This window comes from Halictus rubicundus, chromosome 6 (assembly GCF_050948215.1).
Source record: "Halictus rubicundus isolate RS-2024b chromosome 6, iyHalRubi1_principal, whole genome shotgun sequence".
Classification (NCBI taxonomy): domain Eukaryota; kingdom Metazoa; phylum Arthropoda; class Insecta; order Hymenoptera; family Halictidae; genus Halictus; species Halictus rubicundus.
The window spans coordinates 18,219,527-18,241,332 of record NC_135154.1 but is presented as its reverse complement, the minus strand read 5'-3'; the positions used below and the strand labels follow the sequence as shown (position 1 = coordinate 18,241,332).

At 49.1% G+C, this 21,806-nt stretch overlaps 3 protein-coding genes across 4 annotated transcripts in view; 1 reads left to right on the top strand and 2 right to left on the bottom strand.

Annotated features, from left to right (window-relative positions):
- Positions 1 to 5,051: 5,051 nt before the first annotated feature.
- On the bottom strand, positions 5,052 to 16,709 carry LOC143354785 (ubiquitin carboxyl-terminal hydrolase 3). Its single transcript, XM_076789090.1, has 6 exons — positions 15,822 to 16,709; positions 9,814 to 9,961; positions 8,618 to 9,410; positions 7,531 to 7,773; positions 7,254 to 7,447; positions 5,052 to 6,710 (listed from the first exon to the last, which is right to left on the bottom strand). Exons 1-6 carry the CDS (start codon positions 15,910 to 15,912, stop codon positions 6,461 to 6,463), a joined length of 1,719 nt encoding a protein of 572 aa, XP_076645205.1. The 5' UTR covers positions 15,913 to 16,709; the 3' UTR covers positions 5,052 to 6,460.
- A 1,531-nt stretch (positions 16,710 to 18,240) lies between these two features.
- On the bottom strand, positions 18,241 to 19,263 carry Rps17 (ribosomal protein S17). The gene is made up of 3 exons (XM_076789089.1): positions 19,157 to 19,263; positions 18,706 to 18,857; positions 18,241 to 18,545 (listed from the first exon to the last, which is right to left on the bottom strand). The coding sequence occupies exons 1-3, from the start codon at positions 19,157 to 19,159 to the stop codon at positions 18,305 to 18,307; spliced, it is 396 nt and encodes a 131-aa protein (XP_076645204.1). The 5' UTR covers positions 19,160 to 19,263; the 3' UTR covers positions 18,241 to 18,304.
- A 680-nt stretch (positions 19,264 to 19,943) lies between these two features.
- Positions 19,944 to 21,806, top strand: part of Fur2 (furin-like protease 2) — a 503,981-nt gene continuing 502,118 nt past the window's right edge. For both annotated transcript variants that reach the window (XM_076789088.1, XM_076789087.1), the window contains exon 1: positions 19,944 to 20,811. The gene's annotated coding sequence lies outside the window, so the exon portion shown is untranslated. The remainder of the gene's footprint in view (positions 20,812 to 21,806) is intronic.

Below are 21,806 nucleotides of genomic sequence, written 5' to 3'. Positions count from 1 at the left end.
CAATATTTTTAATAATTCTTGAACTGTTTCTTTGCATGTAACTTCAACAGAAGAAGGAAAAGAGACCACACCCTTATAAATTTATTTAAAGCCACCAACTGAATGTCCATAAAAAGACACCTACGTGTTACAGATTTTTGAAATTGTAAATTATAATGATTATATGTAACCCTTTCGTTATTTAATTAATATACACCCACTCAAATAATATTCCACATTTTATGAAACCAGCCCAACCCCACAGCTGCACTGCAAAAATGGTATTCACATGTTTTCGATTGTCCAACGTGAACACAAAGCAGCCTGAACATTTTGATAACCTCCGAATCAGCATCAGTGAATGCAAAATCAGTAAACTACTTCTCATGGACCCGCTATGTTAAGCAACAACGCCAGAAACCCGGAGAACTCAGAACCGAAAGCCCCAAATCCTCCATTTTGTCCCTCCGGTATGATCACTCCATCTAATTTCCCCTAATTAATTACACTCATCTCCTTCACCTCTCTATCCTTCCTCGAGTAACGCGAGCAAACTTATAAGCAAACTTATGGCGTACAATAGAAAGAAATCGTAGGAATTAACACACACCTCAAACGCTAACCAATAAATAGTGGACGTAACCCTGAAGGTGCAGAACGCTGGCTGAAGAAGGAGAAAGGAAATCCTACGAGAAGCAGCGGCAGCAGTTCTGGAGGCAGTTCAGCTTCAGATTTGAAGAGGCGTCTTCAGGATCTGCCCTCACCAAACGAAGCTGCTTTGCTGGCAAGTCGAGCGATCAACACCAGCCGACGACTTTCTAGGAAACGAGATCTTTACTTCTATAACGAGACGAATCGAATCGACGAGAACGACGAGAAAGAGGAGCAGGAGTCCCACCAGTCCAGAAGAGGTTTAGAATCGAAGAACAGCGACGCCAGGACTCGAAGAAGAGCAAAGTTTCTCCCCGGGGGCATGCAGGCGCAGGCAATCGCGTCTCAGCCAACAAGTGCGAATAATTCTGATGAAGTACTTTCGGTAGATGAGACACCAAGAACCGACACCCAGCGGCACAATTCGCTGTCAGAAACACCATCCACTCACAGTGCACGCTGCGATCAGCTCCCAGTCATCAACTCGTCCAGGTCGCAGAAGAGCCCTCCTTTATTTCGGGTTTCGTCGAGCAGAGCTTCCCTGTGCAGTGCGCCATCGAAATTCGGCGGATACAGGCCCAACTCGGGTGTGATCTTGCAGAATCTCAGCTCAGGCAGTGAGCCAAGCTCTGACTACGAGAACGTCACTGATAGGATCGGTTTTCCTCCGAATATTGAGTTAGGGTCAGCTCCGAGTTATAACAGAGTCTCTAGGATTCCAACTCCCCGCCAAGTCTTCAATAATTTGGATAGTTCCAGGCATTCTACAGCTTCAAGCTACAACAGATTCTCTAGGATGCCAACTCCTCCAGAAGTCTTCAGTAATTTAGACAGTTCTAGGAATCTCACCGCTTCTCCTGGTTCGAAGATAAGTTTGGACGAATCATTGAGCCCAATCAACGAATCACCTGCCAATGAGAAGGATCATGGATCATCGACGATGTCTTTTTATAGAGTCAAGGACACGCCAAGAAGCGATTGTTGCGATAAAAGAAATAGCACTGATAAGACTGCTGATCAACGAAAGTTTCTGTCTGCCAGAGAGAGTCTTTCCGGTTATCGTAGTCAGACTTTAGAGCCGCTGTCTTCATTGGGGACCCGCCGCGACGTTTCCGTAGAAAGGGCCCCGACAGAAATCCGCAATTACTACGAAGAGGACCGTTACGGGGACGAATCTTTGGGAAGCTATCAGAAGGTTTCGTCTTCGAAGGAATCTCTCGACAACCCTTCATACTCGAATTTCGTTATGAATGCTGACCAACCAGCGTCTCTGGAATCTGTGTCCTCGAAGCCAGAGTTCGAGAACTTGAAGACACAATATCGGGAAAACCTTGGGTCTCCGATGACAAAGTCAGCGTTTTCGGGAGGCCTTTCTGATAAAGGTAGCGTGCATTCTCTCGAATCTGTGGCCTCGAAGCCAGGGTTCGAGAACTTGAAGACACAATATCGGGAAAACCTTGGGTCTCCGATGATAAAGTCAGCGTTTTCGGGAGGCCTTTCTGATAAAGGCAGCGTGCATTCTCTCGAATCCGTGGCCTCGAAGCCAGAGTTCGAGAACTTGAAGACACAATATCGGGAAAACCTTGGGTCTTCGATGACCAAAGAAGCGTCCTCGGGAGGCGCTTCCGCTAAAGGCAGCGTGCAGTCTGTGGAATCTGTGTCCTCGAGGTCAGGGTTCGAGAACTTGAAGACACAATATCAGGAAAACCTTGGGTCTTCGACGACCAAAGCAGCGTTCTCGGGAGGCGCTTCCGCTAAAGGCAGCGTGCAGTCTGTGGAATCTGTGTCCTCGAGGTCAGGGTTCGAGAACTCGAAGACACAGTATCAGGAAAGCCGCGATTCTCAACTGAGTAAGGCATTATCCAAGTGTTTCCTGGATCCGAGTGAAGTCAAAGCCACCAGGATTCCCATGTCGACGACCAAGGTCCACGAAAGGACGGAGAGACTGTCCTCTCCTGGATTTCGAGATGGCTCCAGCGAAAGAAACAGCGCGATCTCGGCTATTCTAAAATTTCACAACAAAGACTCGAAGAAGATGGAAGAAGACGTCCTGGGTCGAGAATCCACCAGGAGTCGAGACTCTCACGAGTACGTTAACGTTCCTTCTCTCGCTCTGAACTCGCAGGACGTGTCTTCCTCATCGTCTTCTCTGAAGAAGACTGCTTCGAGGAAACATGTGAACGCGGACGACTTGATTGAAGCCCTGTCGAATGTGTCCTTGTTGCAAACGGAAAATACTTACAGGTTGTCACCCCGGACGTACTCCGGGAAAAGTGAAACAGCGGATGCCTTGAAGAAGTCGATGAAGTTCGACGAGAACTATGAAAGATGTACGTCATCTAGGTCTCGCGGTACAAAGCCAGCAGAGTCGTCCACATTTAGGGAACGGGATCGTTTGGACCCTGTTTCGATCGAATCGGACAGACAAGCGTACTCGAAGAACTTTCTGGCGTCCGATTCCGAAAGCGATCTTCGATCTGACAAAGAGTCTTCAGCGAGAAATTTGGAAAACAACGAGACAAGTAATTCATCAAAAGCAGTGGACCTGGAAAAGGATGCTGCCTCGAAATCGATCAAACGTGACGCAGCTGACAGTGTATACAAAAACTATGAAAAATCACGGGACAGTTCATCTCCCTTACCTCGTACGAACGAAACATTGAAATCGAAGCATCCTGCTGACGAGGAGGACCTGGACGAAGACAGCGAGGATTCAGAGAGTCCTCGCAGCGAAGACAAGCCAATAAACAGATACGCAACGTCTCCGAAGTGCTACGAGACACTCGAGTCTCTGTCAAAAGACCTGGAGGACTCGGACAATTTTCTGACGAAGCTGAAGTCCGTCGAGTCTACGTTCCCCGTAAGCTACCAAGTGAGCTACTTACAGCCCAGTTACGAGGGCGAGGTCTCCGACAAGCTTACAGAAAGAAGCAGGCTGAATCTGCTCGACAATCAGATCGGTGACGGTCAAGACGCTTTCGTCAAGGATTCCACCAAGTTCGAGCCATCGGACTCTTCAGAGGACGAAGATCAACAAGACAAAGTGATCGACGGCAAAGTCCGAGTCTCTTTGGAGAAGATGGCGGCCGAGCAGTTCCGTAGGAACATTTACGCGGAGCAGGCCAGAGCAATTCAGTCCGACAACCTATCCTTCTTCACGGAGAAGTTGTACGGGACACCGTTTTCCGTCACGGAATCGGCATCGACGTCGAAGCTGCGATACTCCCACGACTCGCCAAGGTTCCGGAAGAAGAGCCAGGATCGTTTCCCTTTCACAATGTCCGAGAAACCGAGCGTCGCTTCCCACAAACACCCTGGACGACTCGACAGCCTGAACGAGGAATCGAAGTCTCCGGAGAGGACGTACAAACTGGAACTGCACCCGAGCATCACGAGATTAGCTGGTAAAGGGTTCGTGGAAACACCAGCGGAGATTATCGATTACGTGTCCTTCAGCGAGGACCGACCATCTCGTTCAGGAATGAAAGGATTGATGAAGAAGTTCTCGGCTAGGTTGAAGAAACCTAAGAAACCGGATGGAGAGGCTGTCGCTAAGACAACGGACGTTCTCTACAAGAATCGGGACTATCGGGGGGACTCCGTGGTAGACAGCTGCTCGGAGTCTTCCTTATTGAAGGAGCTGAAGGTGTGCAACAGCACTTCTGGGAACCCGAGTACCGCTAAAGAATCTCCTGACGACAAATCGTCGGTAGTCACCGAGAAGTCTCTTATCAAGAATGAAAGTTCTAAGGACACGTTGCCCAGTGTCAACTCCTACAGACGACGCGATCGCGACAATTTATGGGTCCAGGAGATCAAGAGCCCTGATCAGAATCGTATCGAGCAGGTTCAGATCACGGAGACGCCGAAGAAGACCGAAGACAAGTCGAAGAAGGACCCGTACTCCGTGTTCTTCGTCAAGAACTCGCAGCAGACGCCGGTGGCGTCTGCGAGAGGCGCTCTTCCCGAAGAGGAGCCGAAAAGCGAGATCTCGACGGGGAAAAGGAACAAGGTGAAGTTCCGAGGCAGTGGTCTGGCTGTGATGCCGAAAGCGTCCGACGAGAATGTCCCCAGGAGTTCGATTAAACGAAGGAATTTCGAAAATCAGAAGGAAGCAGGCTGTCTGTGTCTGCGATTTTACCGGATGATCGTACCGGCTGTCAGGTATCGATCTCGGAAGAGCAAGTCTTCTGGATCGCTGTCGGCAAAGAGGAGGCCTGGATTCTCGCCGGGAAAGAGGAAGGGATGACGACTTCGTTTTATTTTCTGTATATACATTTAACAATATCGAACGCCGTGGTCGCGAACGGTGTTGTACATTTGTAGAATCGTGAGAAAAGACGTTTTAGATCGTTCGAGGGAACAGGTCGCTCCGTTCGGCGATGGATCGTGGATCCGGTTCGCTGACCAATAAAGAGCGCTTCATCGTTCATGTTCTTTATTTATACGTCGTTCGTACATGTCTCATTTATTCTCAATAATAGTGTTGCACGCTTACTTCCATCACGTTTCTCTGTACTCTCTCTCTCTCTCTCCCTCTCTTACTCTCTCCATCCTCTCTTATTCGTCGTGCGAGTCTTTTGCCGAAGATGCGCGTTTATCGAGTGTGTTTATCGCCTTAATAAAACGTTTCTCCGCTACGCTTTTTTGCTTTAACTTATCATCGTTATTATCGTTTACCGTTATAGAAAAAATAAGTCTTTAAATAATCACATAAGAGTCGTCGAGCCTCCGAGAACCGTATGGGATAAGGGGAGGGGCGAAAATGAGAGAACGTGTTCATTTTTTTCTTCTTCTGTGTACATATACATGCATGCATAACGTGTTACTTCGTCGACAATACACATGTAAACGATCCGCGGGTAGGTACACGTTCGTATGTCGCGTTCGTTCTTTCTCTCTGCGTGTGTGTGTCTCGTTCTTTTAAGTATTCGAGGGTAATGAAAGGTGACGCATGGCGTGTATGTGTGTTTGCGAGTTCTGTTAATTAGTGTGTTTTCCCTCTCGTTTCACGGCAGAGTATCCGGCCCTACATGGTTATCCTTCGTTTCGCCAGCTCTGTCTGTCTGTCTGTCTCTCTCTCTCTCTCTCTCTCTCTTTCTCTTTCCCTCGAAACAACGATGCGCGCTAAGCCTAGAAAAAATCTATCTACCGAGAAGACCAGTCGTTTTCGCGTTAAAACTAGACGAGGTTACGCGTGGATTCCGGTGTACGCGGCCCGGCGAGGAGGTTTTTAATCGATTCGATGAAAAGGAGGTGGTCAACGGCCACCGGCGAAAAGGAGCAGCAAAGAAAATCAACGCTAAAGGCAACGCGTTTCCGCGATCCGCCTCTAGCCACGCTTCTTTTCCCTCCGTTTCTAAAAAAGGAAAGGGAGCCGCGAGGCCCGCGTCTCATGCCCCTACATGTTCACGAGGAAGGGTCGGTCGGTATTCGTTCGGAGACCAGCCATTTCGAGAGCCATTTTCGCTCTCGAATCTGCCGGGAGAACGAACGACCAGGATGGTGGGGAGGCCGAGATGAAATTCGGAGTCGCCATTCGCGGACTATGATCAGCTGTTTCGCTTCGAACGACGATGCAGGTGTTCGGTAAGATCGGGTTGTCATGCTCGTCCATCGTGCTAATCGCCCTTGCGCTAGGCGGCACAAGCTGTTGTACGATGTCGAGCAACCTTACAGCGTGATCAAATGATTAAACAGTGGCAGAGACGCGGGTTTACAGGTCTCACCGTTCCTTTCTTAGGAACCCGAAACACAGCGAAGGGTTTCGCGACCCTTCCGTTTGGCCGTTTACTGTATGCACCATATTCAGATTCATAGTCTAATTCGGTTATTTCTTGTTCGATCGCTCGTCGTCGTCGTCGTCGTCGTCGTCGAAGCTCGTGTCGTCGGGACGGGACTGGCCGGGGAAACGGCGTCTCAAAGGGGGTGGAATGGAGAACTCTTTCCGCACGTAGAACAAAATGTACGGTTTGCACTTGGCGACTGCGTCCGTGGTCGCCGGACGCACCGAGCTATCGTTAAAGTGAAACCATTGTCCGTCGTGAACAGCGAAGGCAGTGTAGTGTCCAGTTCCAGCGCTGAAACAAGCCAAAAGATACCAAACCGGCCCGTGAACCTCTTAAAATCTCTTTGTCAACGCTTGCCTCAATACCCGATAAACCGTCTGGTTATTGACACAAGGCTGGATATCAATCGCATGGGTCCATTACCAGAAGAGGATGACGCTACGTCTTAATCAGATGTCGTACACCAACAAAATCTTTTTCGACAGTCTCCAGATTTGCGACCAAGTGGCAAATCATCAGCAAGTAACTTGCTACATTTTGCAAACATTGTTTACTGATCGTTTCGCTGTCTGAGAGCAACTGTCGCAAGTGAGTTCAACAAAAAATGTCGGAAGTTGCTTGCTAGTGTATTGGGACTGTGTACCGTCAGCTACACGAAGAGTATCGTGGGACAAGCTACTTTAGACTTCAGAAATATGAACTGACATCGATTTCAAGGTATAAAAGATACGACTTGCACACGTGAACGTGGCTGGGTAATGTGTTTCGTCTGTGGATTTTCTGTCGGTCTGGCATCTGATTAGGACGCAGCAGCCCGAGGGTAAAAAGACGCACCCCGAACCGTGATGCACGATGACGGCGGCCAGGTCGTACAAGTGGCTGTTCGATCCGCCTAACTTCGTCCCATTGACGTCGCGCACCGTGAACGCCGACATGTCGAGCGACTTCATAGGGAAATCCACTTGCGTGTCCACCTTCGAACGGTAAGAATTGCACCACCTAAATCTTTTAATGTGAAGGCACAACACCTGAAACCAAGCGTCGCCGTCAGTCAAGCAAAAATTCGAACAACAGATTCGCTATTTTCGTTATCGAACGCGTCGATGCTAACATTAGGCAGCCTGTGTATCCAGAACCTCTTGGTGGACCGTTGCTTCCCCATGCAATTGTCGCAGAAGTAGAGCTCGCTGTCCGTCAGCTCCTCGACTTTGAAGAATCTCGTCAGACTGTACGTGAGACTGCACACCTCCTCCTGCTCTTTCGTCCGTCGTTGCAGTCTGTCCGGTATGTCCAGTGAGAGATCCTGGAAGGGCTCGTGCGTCTTGGAATCTGTTCGGCAGTTCATGCAATGGACCTGCGCGAGGAAACGCGATCCATAATTCGTCCGCGCTTCTCCCAAGAAGAAAATGAATAAAATGACTTTCCAACAGAACGATCATTTCGAACAAGACACTTCTCCCGTCGTTCCGCGTCTGAGCGACGAAACGCAACCACCGGCAACGAGCAATTCCAAGCCGAATCGCACGAACTTACCGCATGATCACCGATCTTCAAACTCGCAGGATTCGCAGTCCTGGAAAATTGCATTCCGGCAAATTTTAACACATCGACTGACACGATCGATGACATTTTACATTGTTCTATTAGAATTTACAGGACCTTGCACGGACAGTTCTCGTTAACTAAATGCCGAAATTCTTCCCCGTCGCTGCTTTACGATCCTACTCCTAGAGTCATTCGGCTCCCCCACTAACCGTTACATTAGCCGCGTCCGGGTAACAACGAGAGAGGGAGAGAGAAAGAGCTACGTCACTAGCCCCTCCCTCTCGCAAACTATACCCGCCGAGTAGAGTCGTGGTGGGAGTCGTTCAACCTAACAGGCGAGTCGAGGAAGTAGCTGAAAACTGCTCATAAGCATTATTTTATAAATTTTTCAGGGATTGATACTCTTCAGTGAACGCGTCAAATGGCCTGCAAAATACCTATTCCCTAAAACTCTGACAATCCCCGGAAACCGTACAAGTTGGCCAGCTAAAATTCAACAAAACCGAAGTTCCGAGGACCCGGAGCAAGTCCTGCGAGTTCGAAACGGTTCAGCGACCGTGTAGCGAGTTCCAGGCAATTTAGCGTGGAGTGGCTCATCGTCCAAACATCGTCAAGTGCACCGCCAAGTGTCCCGGAAATTGACGGCGACTTACCACGCTAAGGAGTGTGCCGCCAAAGACGGCTGTGACGATGCTCTGCTTGCCCCTGAGACCGAGGGGCTCGTGTCCCAGTCTGGGTAGCAGCAGCAGGAGCTCCGTGTGCAGTCTGTCGAGCATGTAGGTGAGAAATTCGTGCGCGTCCTGCTGCTGGTAGCCGCGAAATCTTGGCACGACCTTCCAGATCACCAGGAAAAGACATTCCGGGGAGATCGCCTGGCCGTTCGAACCGCCTAGGTTCAAGCCGAGCAACACTTTCCTGAGCTCCTCTGCCAAGAGGGCGTCGCTCATGCTCAGCTCTTTCGCCCTGCCGGGGGTGACGATTCGCCCCCTGTGCGTCGGTGACTCATCGAACGGTATGCCCTCGAGACACGGCATTTGCGTCAGATACTCGCAGAAGTGGCTGATGTTGTTGAACGACTGGAGCACCGCGTTCATGAAACAGGTGTTGCCGAGGTTCCTCAGGCCGACGACCTTCTTCTCTTTGGTAATCTTGCAGCTTCTACGCTTGGTCGCCGGCCGATTGTCCCCACTCGTACCGTCCAACGAGTGTAGCCTCTTCCTCGCCGTCCTCGGCCGCAGGTTCCTCACCACAACCTCCGCCTTCCACAGGGCGTCCGCGTCGTTGTCGTTATCGCCGTTCTCGCGCCGCGACGACGGCGTCGTTGACGGCGACGTGTTCCAATTCTCATCGTTCTCCTTGTGCTCGTCCTTCCGGAACGTGATGCGACGGATCTTCTCGATCTGCCCGTTCGACGTGTCGTTCACCACGTACTCGTCGCACATATAACTAAAATAAACGCTCGTTAGTACTTCCAATCTATTCCCTCAGTGAATAGAAAGGGCCTAGGATGGAGGTCTTCAAACTATGATGCTGTGGAACCCTCAAGTTCCACGAAGCGACGGCAAAATTCATTTTCTACACATTCGATATCATTTCAATGAGTTTTCAGAATTTTTGTAATATAGCAGAGAATAATAGGAGGATAATAGCAGGACGATAAGGACCAGTAGAAAATGTCTAGGGTCGCAGTTGGAGCTGTATTTAGAAGAATAATCCCCGAAACATCATTGAAAAGGTATCGACATCGTGTGCATCTTTTATGCAAAAATGAATTTTGTAAAATTTATAATTTCGAAGGTGAGTCGATAAGGTTTGAAGACCATCGATCCGGGCGGAATTGGAGACTCACCAGAATACTGCCAGGTTCTCACAGTCTATGCAAACGCAGTGCTTACTATCTTGCTCGTGATGCTGCAACGCGTGGCCCGACACGTATCGTCCGCAGTGCACCGCGCCGCAGTAGAGACACAGCCAAGTACTCTTCTCGGTTCCACATACTGTCGGCAACAATAAAATGGTTAGCGATATCGTAAAATTGCAGAGTAATACGGCGCACGAAAGTTAATGGCTTCGGTGGGAATGTTAACCCTTCGAAGGCCGTTGCAGTGGTCCAAGGTGGACAACTGTTTCAGCCACGCATTCGCCAGATCGATTCACTTCGCAAAGAAAGACGCGGAGGAAATTGATAAGTTAATGTCCTAATAAACTCGGGTCTTTTTACGCGTAACAAGGCTGTCGCGAAGGTATAACGAGGCTCGGGTTATTTCGTAAAACTGTAGAAGGTCGGAGCGAAATTTATTCAGGAGTTTCAACGGCGGAGGCTTAAGATCAATTATTACGGAAACTTTTTAAGGATACAAAGGAAAAGGTTGGTTAAATGCTTTGGGACTGGAGTTCAGAAGAATTCGAGAAGTCGTTTTCGGAGCGAATGTCGCCATATTGGCGACAGAAGGCTCGCGCCCTAAACTCGCTTAGTAGTCCCTTAGTAGTCCCTAAAGTCGCAAACGTATAATTAGACTGCGAATCTACATGCGAAATAAAAATTGTCTACGTCGTTTGTAAGACACAGAGGTTGAAACGTATTTCTTCTTTCAATCATTTTAATAAACAGCAAAGAATGCAACAACGTCCTCAATTTCGTCTAACGTTTTCACAGTTTAGTATTTCAGCTAGTCATTTTTACCATAGACACATGTAATCCGCAGTCCACGTGTAAGTCAACTATTTAAATAGCTAAAAATCAATGCAAATTCACCCCTCTCCGTATTATTCAGGATTCAGCTAGCACTACAGCGTGTACGAACAAACTTGTAAGCTTCGCAGCAACTTTGAAGCAAAAGAATACACAATAAAAAAGTGCCTGTTCTTAACGAATTAAAGCACATGATTGGTTCTTTAACAGAACAAAGTTGAAATTGCCTTAATGCCACCCTTATCTCCAGGGGCCCGAATGCTGGCTATTTAAGTCGTCGTAGCCATAAGGGCCTTAATGAAAGCATATATCTCGGGAAGTGAGTGGCTGGCTGGAAGAAGGAAATACGCTCGTTCCAGGAGCCGTTGGGCTAAGAAATCTCTCGTTCAACAGCAAACAATTGCTACAACGAATTTAACATAGTCTGTCCTGTTCGACGCATGGTGGTCGCTAAATATCGCGAGTTCCGTAACGGCGCACAGTGGGCAATTTGGACAAAATCGGATTCAAAATCAAAGAACTTTCGATAGAAATGAGGTAGAGCGATGAAATTTTGTTTAAATTAAAGCTGAAACTTTGTAGAATATGGGAAAAATAGGGAGATTATTACCATCCAATCGTTTCAACGAAAAAATGATTTCATTAGTTTTCGTCACAAAAACCTATTTTTTGCAAAATCCTGAGGTCGTAGACAAATTTTGAGACCGGATTTGAAATCATCGTGAAAAAATCTATAGGAAATGGTGTATAGCATGTTAAAAAAAAATGTTTTCCGAGCGTGGTATTGGAAAAACTAAAATTTGCTTGAATTTGTTCGCGTTTAACGAATTTTCTCGAGGTTAAAAAACGTTCGTACCACAATCTCTCTATTTTTCCCGTATTCTACAAAGTTGCAGCTCTCATTTAAAGAAGATTTCATCGCTCCACCTCATTCCTATCGAAAGTTCCTTGATTTTGAACCGGATTTTGTCCAAATTGCCGACTGTGCGGCGCACCATCTTTTCGGCTGGTCCCCGCTTACGTAATTCTCGAGAGAGCGCGTAAAACCAGGGTGAATGGATGGAGGGCTGTTCGACACACCCCCTTCGCAGTCGATCGATCGCGAAATGTCTCGCACTTCTATCGAGTTTCAGATTTTGCGTGCTCGTTTCTTTCCGCAGCGGCGGCGAGCGAGCGTCGAGAACGGTAACGAGAGGAGATTCCGAAACCAGGAATTCATAGATCGTAGGCTCGGCTTTAATTGATCGTGTCCCCCGGCGGCTAATCGACCAATCAACAGAGCGTCGTTCAGAAGTGAATTTCCCGGCGGATCTCGTTCGGTCGAAGCGTGCGGGGAGTTGCCACTGGAAAGAAATCGCGAGATTTCGCCGACGGGAAAGACCGTTGGCTGGATGAAAATTGAAACGCTGGTAATCCGATCTTCCAGGAGCTCGTTCCCGAGACGCGGGGTTTGCGCGTTTATTTCGCAATCGCCGCGGTTTCGAATTCTACACCTCGCGGGGTATTCGCAGACGCGGAGAAATTCGGCAGGGATCGATCCGCGATCGCTCTAAAACGGTCCGCGGGATATCGTTCGAAATAATGTATCCACGGAGTCTCCGAGAAGTATTCTTGGACGGCGGTTCGTAATCGTCGATAGTCGCGCGTGCAGGTGCGAACGAGTTCTCGAATTTCAGATTCTCCCGTGGTGGATGGATCGGTGATCGAAGCTGCACGCCTCTTCCTCGATGGCTCTCGCCAAAACGAGAAGAAGAAGAAGAAGAAGAAGAAGAAGGAGAGGACGAGCGATCGAGGAACCCGGTGGTGATGATCCTTCGCCGGTGTCTCTTCCCACCGTCTCTTTTCGCCTGGGTGACGAACGATTCGGCTCGCCACACCTACCGTGCGCTTTTGCGTGGAAGAAATTTTCGTGTGCGTGGCTCGCGCATCGAGCTGTGGATGCAGGATGGCGACCCGACCAAACCCAGCCGGAGAGAGGACCCGGCGCGACCCGTCGCGTCGCGTCACGTTACGTCACGTCACGTCACGTCACGTCAACCCGGGGGACATGCGGCACTCGAGGGTCGCCGATGTGAAACAGAACGGAAGAAAAATTCGTTAAGGCAGTGGCACTGGTATCGGGGCATCCGATTAGCAACGACGCTGTTATCGATTTTGCTACGTCGTACCCGAACCAGCTTGCAGCGCAGGAAAAGAGACAGAAGAAGAGGGGTAGGAGAGAAGAGGGGAGGGGGGGGGAAGGTGTGGAGCATGGGGTTCTTTTATAGCCCACGAGGGACGATTTTTCTCCTGCGCGCGATTCGTGCGACCGCCTGCGGTAATTCTTGCCCGGCTTGTAGAGCTCGCGCGACCATAGGGGATATTTAAATTGATCTCGCTGGCCTGGAGCCTGGTTGCCGATGAGAGGGAGACCATTCGGTCGCGAAGGACTTCAAATTTCAGCATGATCTCGCCTGGCGAGAAACATTAACGATCCCCAAAAGCAGGTACAAGTACGCACTACTCGCTCGTTGCACGAAAATGGGACCGGGATTTCAGGCAAGATCCGAGGTGTTTTACAACGGACCAGGTGTCCAGCAAATTCGTAACAATATAAAGTAAACAGTCGTGATACGACTCGCAACATCTTCGCGTCCATCTTGTGCGAACAAAATGCAACGAACGAGGCTCGCGTGAAGAAAGGGCATTCGATTGCAATGAGGGGAACCTACTGCGACGAGCGGTATCGAGCGGTTCGCGAGCGCGAATCTCGCGAGGGAGGCCACATTCGAGACCACGAATGACCCAAAATTTCGAGGAGAACCTGGCCGTAATCGTCGCCGAGAGGCCCCGACGATCCCTCGAGCTTGTAGCCGGCGATATCGTGCGGATCGCGAGAAAAATCCTGCGTCTGACTCATCGGCGACGGGCACACGCGTTCGGAAACGTTTCACGGACTCTCTCCGCGACTATTCGTCTGCCGTTTCCCTCCTGGCAGCTCCCCACTTCGAAACCCTTTTCTCTTTTTCTCCCCTCGGCGAAACACACGTCGGATTAGAGAACGACGGAAACGGTCCGGCCGGTAGAACGAGAAAAAGAGAGAGAGAGAGAGAGATAGACAATAAGACGCGAAACGCGTGTTAGGGCCGAGAGTCGCCGTCCGCTCGTTTCTCGACGAATGACGACGACGGCAACGACAACGACGAAACGCTCTCGACGCGGTTTCTTATTTACGTAACGCAACGGCGCGGCGGCTCTTCTGGGAACTTGTTACGATTAAACGACGACTCCGCGAGAGAGCCCGCAGTCTCCGCGAAACCCGTTCGAGAGCCGTGTCGATTGTAAAACGCTTCTTCCTGCCCGGTTCTCTCCGTAACGCGAGAGAGAGAGAGAGAGAGAGAGAGAGAGAGAGAGAAAAGAAGAAGACAGAGGAACGAAGAGAGAAAAGAAACGCGCGCCGGTCACGAAGCGAGCGATTGTAAAACGCGTGGCGAGTCCGGCGGGTAGCCCAGGGTCGGGAGTCAAAAGTAAGAAGGAGAGGGAGAGGGGCGGCTCTCTCAAAGGGAGCAATAAAAGTATTGCGCATATTTCGGGTAAATATAGTACTAGGGGCCGTGCAAAGAGAAAGGACAAAGAGACGTGGTTCTCTCTCTCTCTCTCTCTCTCTCTTTCTCTCTCTCACTCTCTTCGCGGAGTAGGAGAAAGCAGCAACGAGCAACGAGCAACGAGAGGACGATGACGACGGCAGCCAAGGGAATAAGGGAAAAAGTGTGCCTGCACACGAGGCTGCGGTGGCATTCCCTCATTGATTTTTCGAACGCGTCTGGCGGCCCCCGATGCTTCTCGAGAAATCTCCGAGGCGGTGACTCGCTCGCGAAGCCGGAAGCGGCGCAATAAAATCGAGAAAAACCGCGAGACGTGGTAGGGGCGCGGGTATAGAGGAAAAAGGCCGGAATAACACACACGGCCGGGGGCAGAGCAGCCGCCGCCGCCGCCGCCGCCGGAGAGAGAGAGCACACGTTTATCTGGCGAGTTCTAATGACAGATCTCGGGGCCAGCTGATTAGTGCTGTCTGGTATTGATTTTCCAATGACGGCCGCGCCGCATACTGAGAACTCCCAGCAGGACGATGCACACGCGCACCGTCCGCGTCCGCGCGACGCTCTTGTTCGGTCCGTCGAAACAGAGGGGAGGGCAGAAGGGAAGCAGAGAGAGAGAGAGAGAGAAAATACCCATGAACGGAGCATGCACACGCACACACAACCGCCGGACTTATATCGCGCTGAGAGATATACAAAATACGAATGCGTCAAGGAGTGGACTTTTCACAACCACACATAGGGACGCGATGCGGTGTCCACGCGCGCGCGACGCTCTTCTCTCCCTCCCTTTCTCTCTTTTATCATATCTCTCTCTCTCTCTCTCTCGCTCTGTATCGCATACATTAGCAAGGGAAACGTATATACCGTGGCACGACGAGTTCGATCCGCGATACATGCGAACGGGTACGTATGGGTCGCGCGTCCGAGTCGAGGCACCGTCGACCACGCAGAGAGTGTGTCTATCGAGCAGCGTCGTAGACGGAAAGGGGGGAAAAATGGTAGCATGCATAGAGGGAGAGAGAGAGAGAGAGAGAGAGAGTAATGAGAGGGGACTCTGGTCTAGAGAGCAGACGGTACTCGGAGCACGCTTATTTCCACGACGGGAAATAGAAATGGTTTCTGCTCCGTCTCTTGTCGGGTACGACGCCTCAAGGCCGCGAGAGGAACGGCCGGGGCCTCGGTCACGAGAGGTAAAAGGAGAGAGAAGCAGGGAAAAGAGCGAGACGGAGGCGGAATAAAGAACGCAGGAGAGAAGGAAAAGAAAGTACGGTAAAATAGAGGACTCCGGGGAGAGCACAATAGAGCCCTGGCGAAAGGGAGGATCGAGAAGATCCGAGAGCCACAGACGGTTACGGTAACCCTGCGTCTCGGTGAAAGAAAGAAGACAGGACGATGCGTATCCGTGTCTTTCCGGAGTCTCTCGTTTCGGGACAAACAAGAGAAATAAAAACGCGAGAGAATTCTCGGCCCACGGACACAACACAATACACGCCTCTCTCTCTCTCTCTCTCGCTCTCTCTCTCACTCTGTCTGGTCGTAGAAGGAAGGACAGAGGTATAGGGGTTCTTTTGTATGAGGCCATACCTGCACAGACGAACGGTAGATCCTTCGTGCAGCTTGCTTCTACGTCGTTACCGCCGAATTGGACGCTTTGAGCAAGATGTGGACACTCCATGTTTTCCTAGACACGATTCCGCGGGGCCCTCGTGGCCCCTTCGTCGGCGAGTGCCTGCGTATATGTACGTGCCTGCGTTTACAACGTGTTCTTTCTTTCTCTTTCTGTTTCTCCGTTTCTCTCTGTGTCTGTCCTCTCTCTCCCACCTTTTCCGCCGTTCTCACGTTCTCTCGGAGCGGTGCGAGAGAGCCAAAGGAGAGTAGTAGCTGGCTGGAGGACAGGGTGGGAATGATAGAGAAAAGTGTGTCCGGGGTACGCTTCGGCGCCCCGCGATATCCGTCACATAGCGCGCGCGAATAAGGGCACCAGGCGCGCTTCGTGCGAACCAACCAGTCCCTTTAACGAAAACAAAAAAAGAAGGAAAGGATATAATGCAACTGATCCCGATGCGCAACCACGACGGACTGAGGGAAAAACGAGCAGACACACCGAAAAGAGTCAGCGGAGCGCCCGACTGGCCCCGACTACCGACCGAACGCAACCGAGCTGCGTCGGGCTCGGTTCTGCGGTGGTCGGGCTACCTCCAGAGTCACAGACCACGAATAGTCGACTGACTCGCCGGTCGTGTACAGTCTCTCTCCTCCCTGCACCCGACAGCACCCGAGAGTTCCGACATTCGCAGGCGTGCGACCCACGGTCCTGCGAATTCCCTCCGCGTCGTCGCGTTTCCGCACCTCTACGCCGTCGCGTTCCTCATCCCCGCTATCTCCTTGCGCACCCATCACTGCGCAGACATTCCCGGAGAGGGGGCAGCGGAGGGGCGGGGTAGCAGAGCCTACGAGCGCTCATGCGGAGCACGAGTACAGTCCCTTCGGAAAGTTTCACAGGCTCCCGTCCAGGCGAAATCCAGCCCATGAAATATGCATCGTCTACACCGAGTACTCGAAACAATGAGCTGGCCAACGCAACGGGAAACTTTCCAGATCGTTCTGTGACAGTACAACGTATTTCAACTACGGAGAATATACTCGTGCTACGCTGCTTTTCGAAAGAAGGTACCTAGAATACTCTCGTAGTCGCCATAGCTACTCACCCAACACCTATTATATGTACTTCGGGTGTCTCTTTGCTTCAGACTGGCAGCTGTTATGACTGCGAAGGTATTCCAAGCTAGCTTCGTTCGAAAAACAGACTGTAATGTCGGATAGCATACGAAAATGATATCTAATGACGTGTGCGTTCAACGTTATCGCTGCTCCTCGATAACACATAATTCCGCAGTACGTTAGTATCGCTCTATACCATGGTATATACACATAGTATTATAATTTTGTAATATATAACTGTTACTAGTTCTAATTTTTCTGATACGCTCTGGAGACCTCCTCGGTATAGATTTACTACGTAGTTTCAAACAATATTATTGCAGACCTAGAGGCTGTGCTTACGTGTTCGAAAACTTTTTTCACCGACTGTACACGTTCTCCCACTCGCAGGTCTCGCCTTTGACTGTGGGGGCAGCACTGTTGCAATAGCGAGTTGTCAGCCAATCAGAGCGAAGAGAAACTTTCTTCCGCCCTCTCCGTCATCGCGTTTTGTCACCGGAATTTCGCGACGACGCAGAGCGAATGCTGTACACTCTGTCTCTCTCTCTTCATCGAGCTTCGCCACCTACTGTTCAGGTTGGGTTAGGCTACCTAGCCTTGGATCGTGCTAGGTCGCGCAGCCTATGAACGAGTTGGCCAGGTCCGACCCAGTCGTGTGGGTGCCGAAGAAGGGCGACGCGTTTTCACCGATAATGCACACACGAATCGAATGTTGCGTCTATTTCAACATCTATTCCGCAAGGCGTTTTCGATATTCGAGGGGAGGCGTTAAAAAATTTGATAGCGCAGGGAGTTATCGCATTTTTTGAATACGCCCTGAAAAATGAGAATTTTTTAATGGGTACCGAGAATTGAAATACCGTTTTACTGAAATCGAAGAGTCAGAGGCAATCCACCTTTGAACAAAACTTTGATGAATCTATTAATTTTGATAGAAAAATTTTGGATGAAACAATATCAATGCATACAGAGGACGGAACATTTAACGAACTAAGGGAAGAGCATGTTGGGCTTGAAACGAATTATAGAATGTGTATGATAAAAAGAAAGTGAACTTTTTCGTCCAATTAAAATGGCCGACATTCGCGCATGCGTATATCAGGAATAACATAATTTTTTTATGATGCTTACGAATAACTTAAAATATTACAGACTATCGTTCGAATTATTTATTCGAACGTGCTGTAAAGTTAAAGTTAAAATTAGTTCTCTTGAATTTCGCTGAGATTTACAGATACACTTATAAATGAAAAATAAGAAAGGAAATGATTATTTCAGAATGTCAGCTTGCAATTTTATTAAAAAATGCAATACCAACAATCTTATGTATTATAAAGAAGATAAATTTAAGAACGTCTGCTATACGGTGGTAATTGGGATTGTGTGAGTTGGAGTCCTGGGATATTGTTGAATCCCAGCATCTGTAACATCTCTTTCGTCTCTGGATCGACCTCGATGATGTCGTGCTCCAGGGCAGAGACCTCAGGAACATAGTTGTCACGGCGTTCCCTCTCTTCTTCTTGCAGTTTGATGGAGATACCACGCACTTGGCTGTGTCTCAGACGCTTCATTAAATGCGTAACAAATCTGTTCAACAAATAATAGTACAATGTGTTGGATTTATAAACTGAGGGCACATTGTTCTTCATCGTGTTATCGTGCTATTATTATTGTTAGTAAGACACAGTGAAATCATACATTAGTCCAAGAAAAAACGGAGTGAATAAAAATATTAAAATATACCTACCCAGCGATTTTGTTACGCAGAGATTTGCTAGGAATAATAGCAATTTCTTCGCATATCCTCTTATTCGTATGGAAGTCCATAGTCAATCGAGTATAGTACTTCTCGATGATGAGTTTCGCGGCCTTTTTGACCGTCTTTGTCCTGACGCGACTCTGAAAATATAAACGATCATTTTATACTCACAAATCATGCTTCCAGATTCAATTTATCTTTCGCTCGACGTCCGTATATACAAAAAAGAAACCAAAAGACACTGGCAACACTTGCACATAACCTCAAATCGATAAACTAACGATTAACAAACATTTTTAACTGGTTTCAACAAATAATATTTCAATTCCGTTACTCAGTGTATTTATTAATACGGTACAAAGTGATTCGTTTACACATTTAATTAGGGATTGCTGTAATTTTTACTGATTACTACTAGAAAATATCAAAACGTACGCACCATGATGGCTAGTGTATCGGAAAAGACATGAACCAAGATGGAGGAGAGATACTACCGCCATGTGACTATCAACAGCCGCGGCAGAAGAGGGAACTATCGTATGCGCTGGTGAAGACATCTATGTTCATTCATTGATTACCTTCAGCAACTTAACTATTTATTATCTAGTGCTGATAATACAGCCAACTATCAAATATTTATACTGGCATAGGATTTTATCCATTTATGACAAAAATGGGTGAAAATTTAAGATAGTGAAAATATTAAGAGAGCTCAAAGACACCAACATACTAAAATTAGTAAACCAAGAAAGAACTTTTTACTTGGCTCCTACCTCTCACAATTGATACACAAAACTTTTATTTTGCACAATGAACCGCAGTCTACTAATCACTACTATATTTTCCTAAATGAAAATATGAAGTTTCTTACAATTTCTTACCTCCCGTCAATGAGTTAGATCCCGCACGATAAAAATTCTTTCAAAATGGTTCCGTTCCGGGTCGTAGAGGGCGCAAGAAAGCGAAAGACGATGCCCAAAATTGGTAACACGGACCGTGCGGCACAAAATTCCACATTACGTCACAACAGTCTGCTGGCAGAATCCGTCAGTGACCAAAATGATCGCAGCCCTAATCACCATTACCAGTTACAATCTCCTAAAAACCTGAAACGACATCAGAGACCAAGAGCTCAATTACTCGAGGATACCGACGCCCGGAAACCGCACAATGTTGCGCCAGTTTCCGGCAGGTGTCGGCACCGGGCTAAAAGGATTGTGGCAGTACGAAACGTCAGTGTGTCAAAACATGTCGCACGCTGCGTTGTCTCTTGACGAAATCAGCGTAGACGCGTCTCAGTCGTATCATCCGCGAGTGACATTGTGCGTGCGGCTGGAAGAGAACACTTCGGAAGGTGCGCCGCGTTTCGAATCGAACGAAGAGTCTGGCAAACGCGAGAAAATCGAGAACGCCAGGTGACAGGGTAGAGAGCAGTCTGCTGCGCGATAGTGGGGGACGTTGGTTGGTGGCAGCACTGTCGGACGAATCGGTAAAAGGAGTAGGGCGAATCCGTGCGAGAAAGACACGTGCACAGCTTGCTGGTGGGGGTTAGCTAGAGTGAGATGACACGGTACCACGAGTACGTTCGCCAGACAAAGACAGACAATTCGTTCAAGCGTACTCGGTGCTGGCTCGCCGGAGAGAGAGAGTCCCCTTCGGGTTGGAGAAGAATAGAACCAGACGAGAAGGAGGGCAGACTCGCGAGGGAGAGGCGACGAGTTTGTTTATCGCCTTGGTGAACGGCGAGAGCAGTCAGTGCGGTGCTACACTTGGCCCGTAGTGGTTAGGACGATCGGTGGTAGTTCGGACCCGTCGGTTTTCGGTTTTTCTCTCTTTTCTCTGACAATTATTCTCGCTTCTCGTCGGGGATACCGTTGAGTGCGCGGGTGTCGTGTCCTCGCGATCGCATGTCCTCGTCCGTCTGACTCTGAACCGGGGACCTCGTGACCGAAGAAAATGCCGCGAACCACTGCCAAAACATAGTCAGTTCCCGTGTCTCGCGTGCCAAAGTCGTTGACAGTCGTGTCGCGCGCCCGGAAGATCGCTGGAATTTCACCGACAACCAGCACGGAGACACCGTGACACACCGACCAGGTAAATCAGTTCACCTTTCCCTAGAATTTCAATCTCTGAGACGTCCATCGCCCCCGAACTTTATTTTCAGATTTGCTACATGGATTCATCTATCCATTCTATGCGTCTCTGTGTGCCTCGTGTTACTGTTACTAGGTAAAGGAGCCTCCGACACCTTTCTCACAGAATTTCAATCGGAAAGGGACCCGTGTCCCCCGAATTCTTCTTCTTAGGATACGTCTGTCAGTTTCATGACCTCTGCGTGCCCCGTGCTTCTGTTAGGGGATCCTCCGACAGCTTTCCCCCAGAGTTTCAACTGGAACTTGTCCCCCGAATTTTGTCCAGAATTGCTAAACAGATTTCTGTCTCTCCGTGCCCCATGTTTTCGGTAGATGTCTCCTATAGGAGAGATCGAGACTGATCGCTCTCGCTATTTCGCGCGGTCTTTGTTTCTGTCAGCTGACATCGCGTCCTCGTGTGCCTCCTAGTGACTTTCTCTTCGTGAAACTTCTCTCTCTCCTCCCCCCCCTCTCTCTCTCTCACTGTTGTGGTGTGTATCTCTTGTCCGCAGTGTTTTTACCAAGCCAGGCCCGGTTCTGTTCGCGGGGCCGTTGAACGCGTGTTTCGACGGGAATGGTTAGGGTTACCAGATGTGCACTTTTTGCGGTACATGTACTCTTTTTGGAGTACGTGTAGTCCTCCCGAGGTATACCACTTTCTGTACTTTCGTTTCGTTGTTCCCTTTCGCTGTTTCGTTTCGGCGAATTTTGATAAACGTGCGGCGAGCGTCGGGCATGCAGCCGGCGAGGTCCTTGACCCTTTCAGGATTGTTTTAAAAGGTTGGGAACGTTTTCCTTGGACGATTAGATTGTACATCGAAGTATTAAATAGCGGAGAACATTTACTGGTAATTTGTTACGCACAGAATTATGTTACTCGTTTGTAATTTCAGAAACTATACACAAGATAGTCACGTTAATACGGTAGTCTATCGCGCGAATTTTCTGCGTGTCACA

Bases quoted from the DNA above. Each gene is read 5' to 3' on its own strand.
- Rps17 (XM_076789089.1), bottom strand. The intron at 18,546-18,705 runs GTAGGTATATTT...TTTGTTGAACAG, and splicing joins CTGCGTAACAAAATCGCTGG to ATTTGTTACGCATTTAATGA.
- LOC143354785 (XM_076789090.1), bottom strand. From the start codon at position 15,912: ATGGAGTGTCCACATCTTGCTCAAAGCGTCCAATTCGGCGGTAACGAC. The intron at 9,962-15,821 runs GTATGGCCTCAT...TGTTGCCGACAG, and splicing joins TCTACCGTTCGTCTGTGCAG to TATGTGGAACCGAGAAGAGT. The intron at 6,711-7,253 runs GTGCGTCTTTTT...GGCTTGTTTCAG, and splicing joins ATCGTGCATCACGGTTCGGG to CGCTGGAACTGGACACTACA.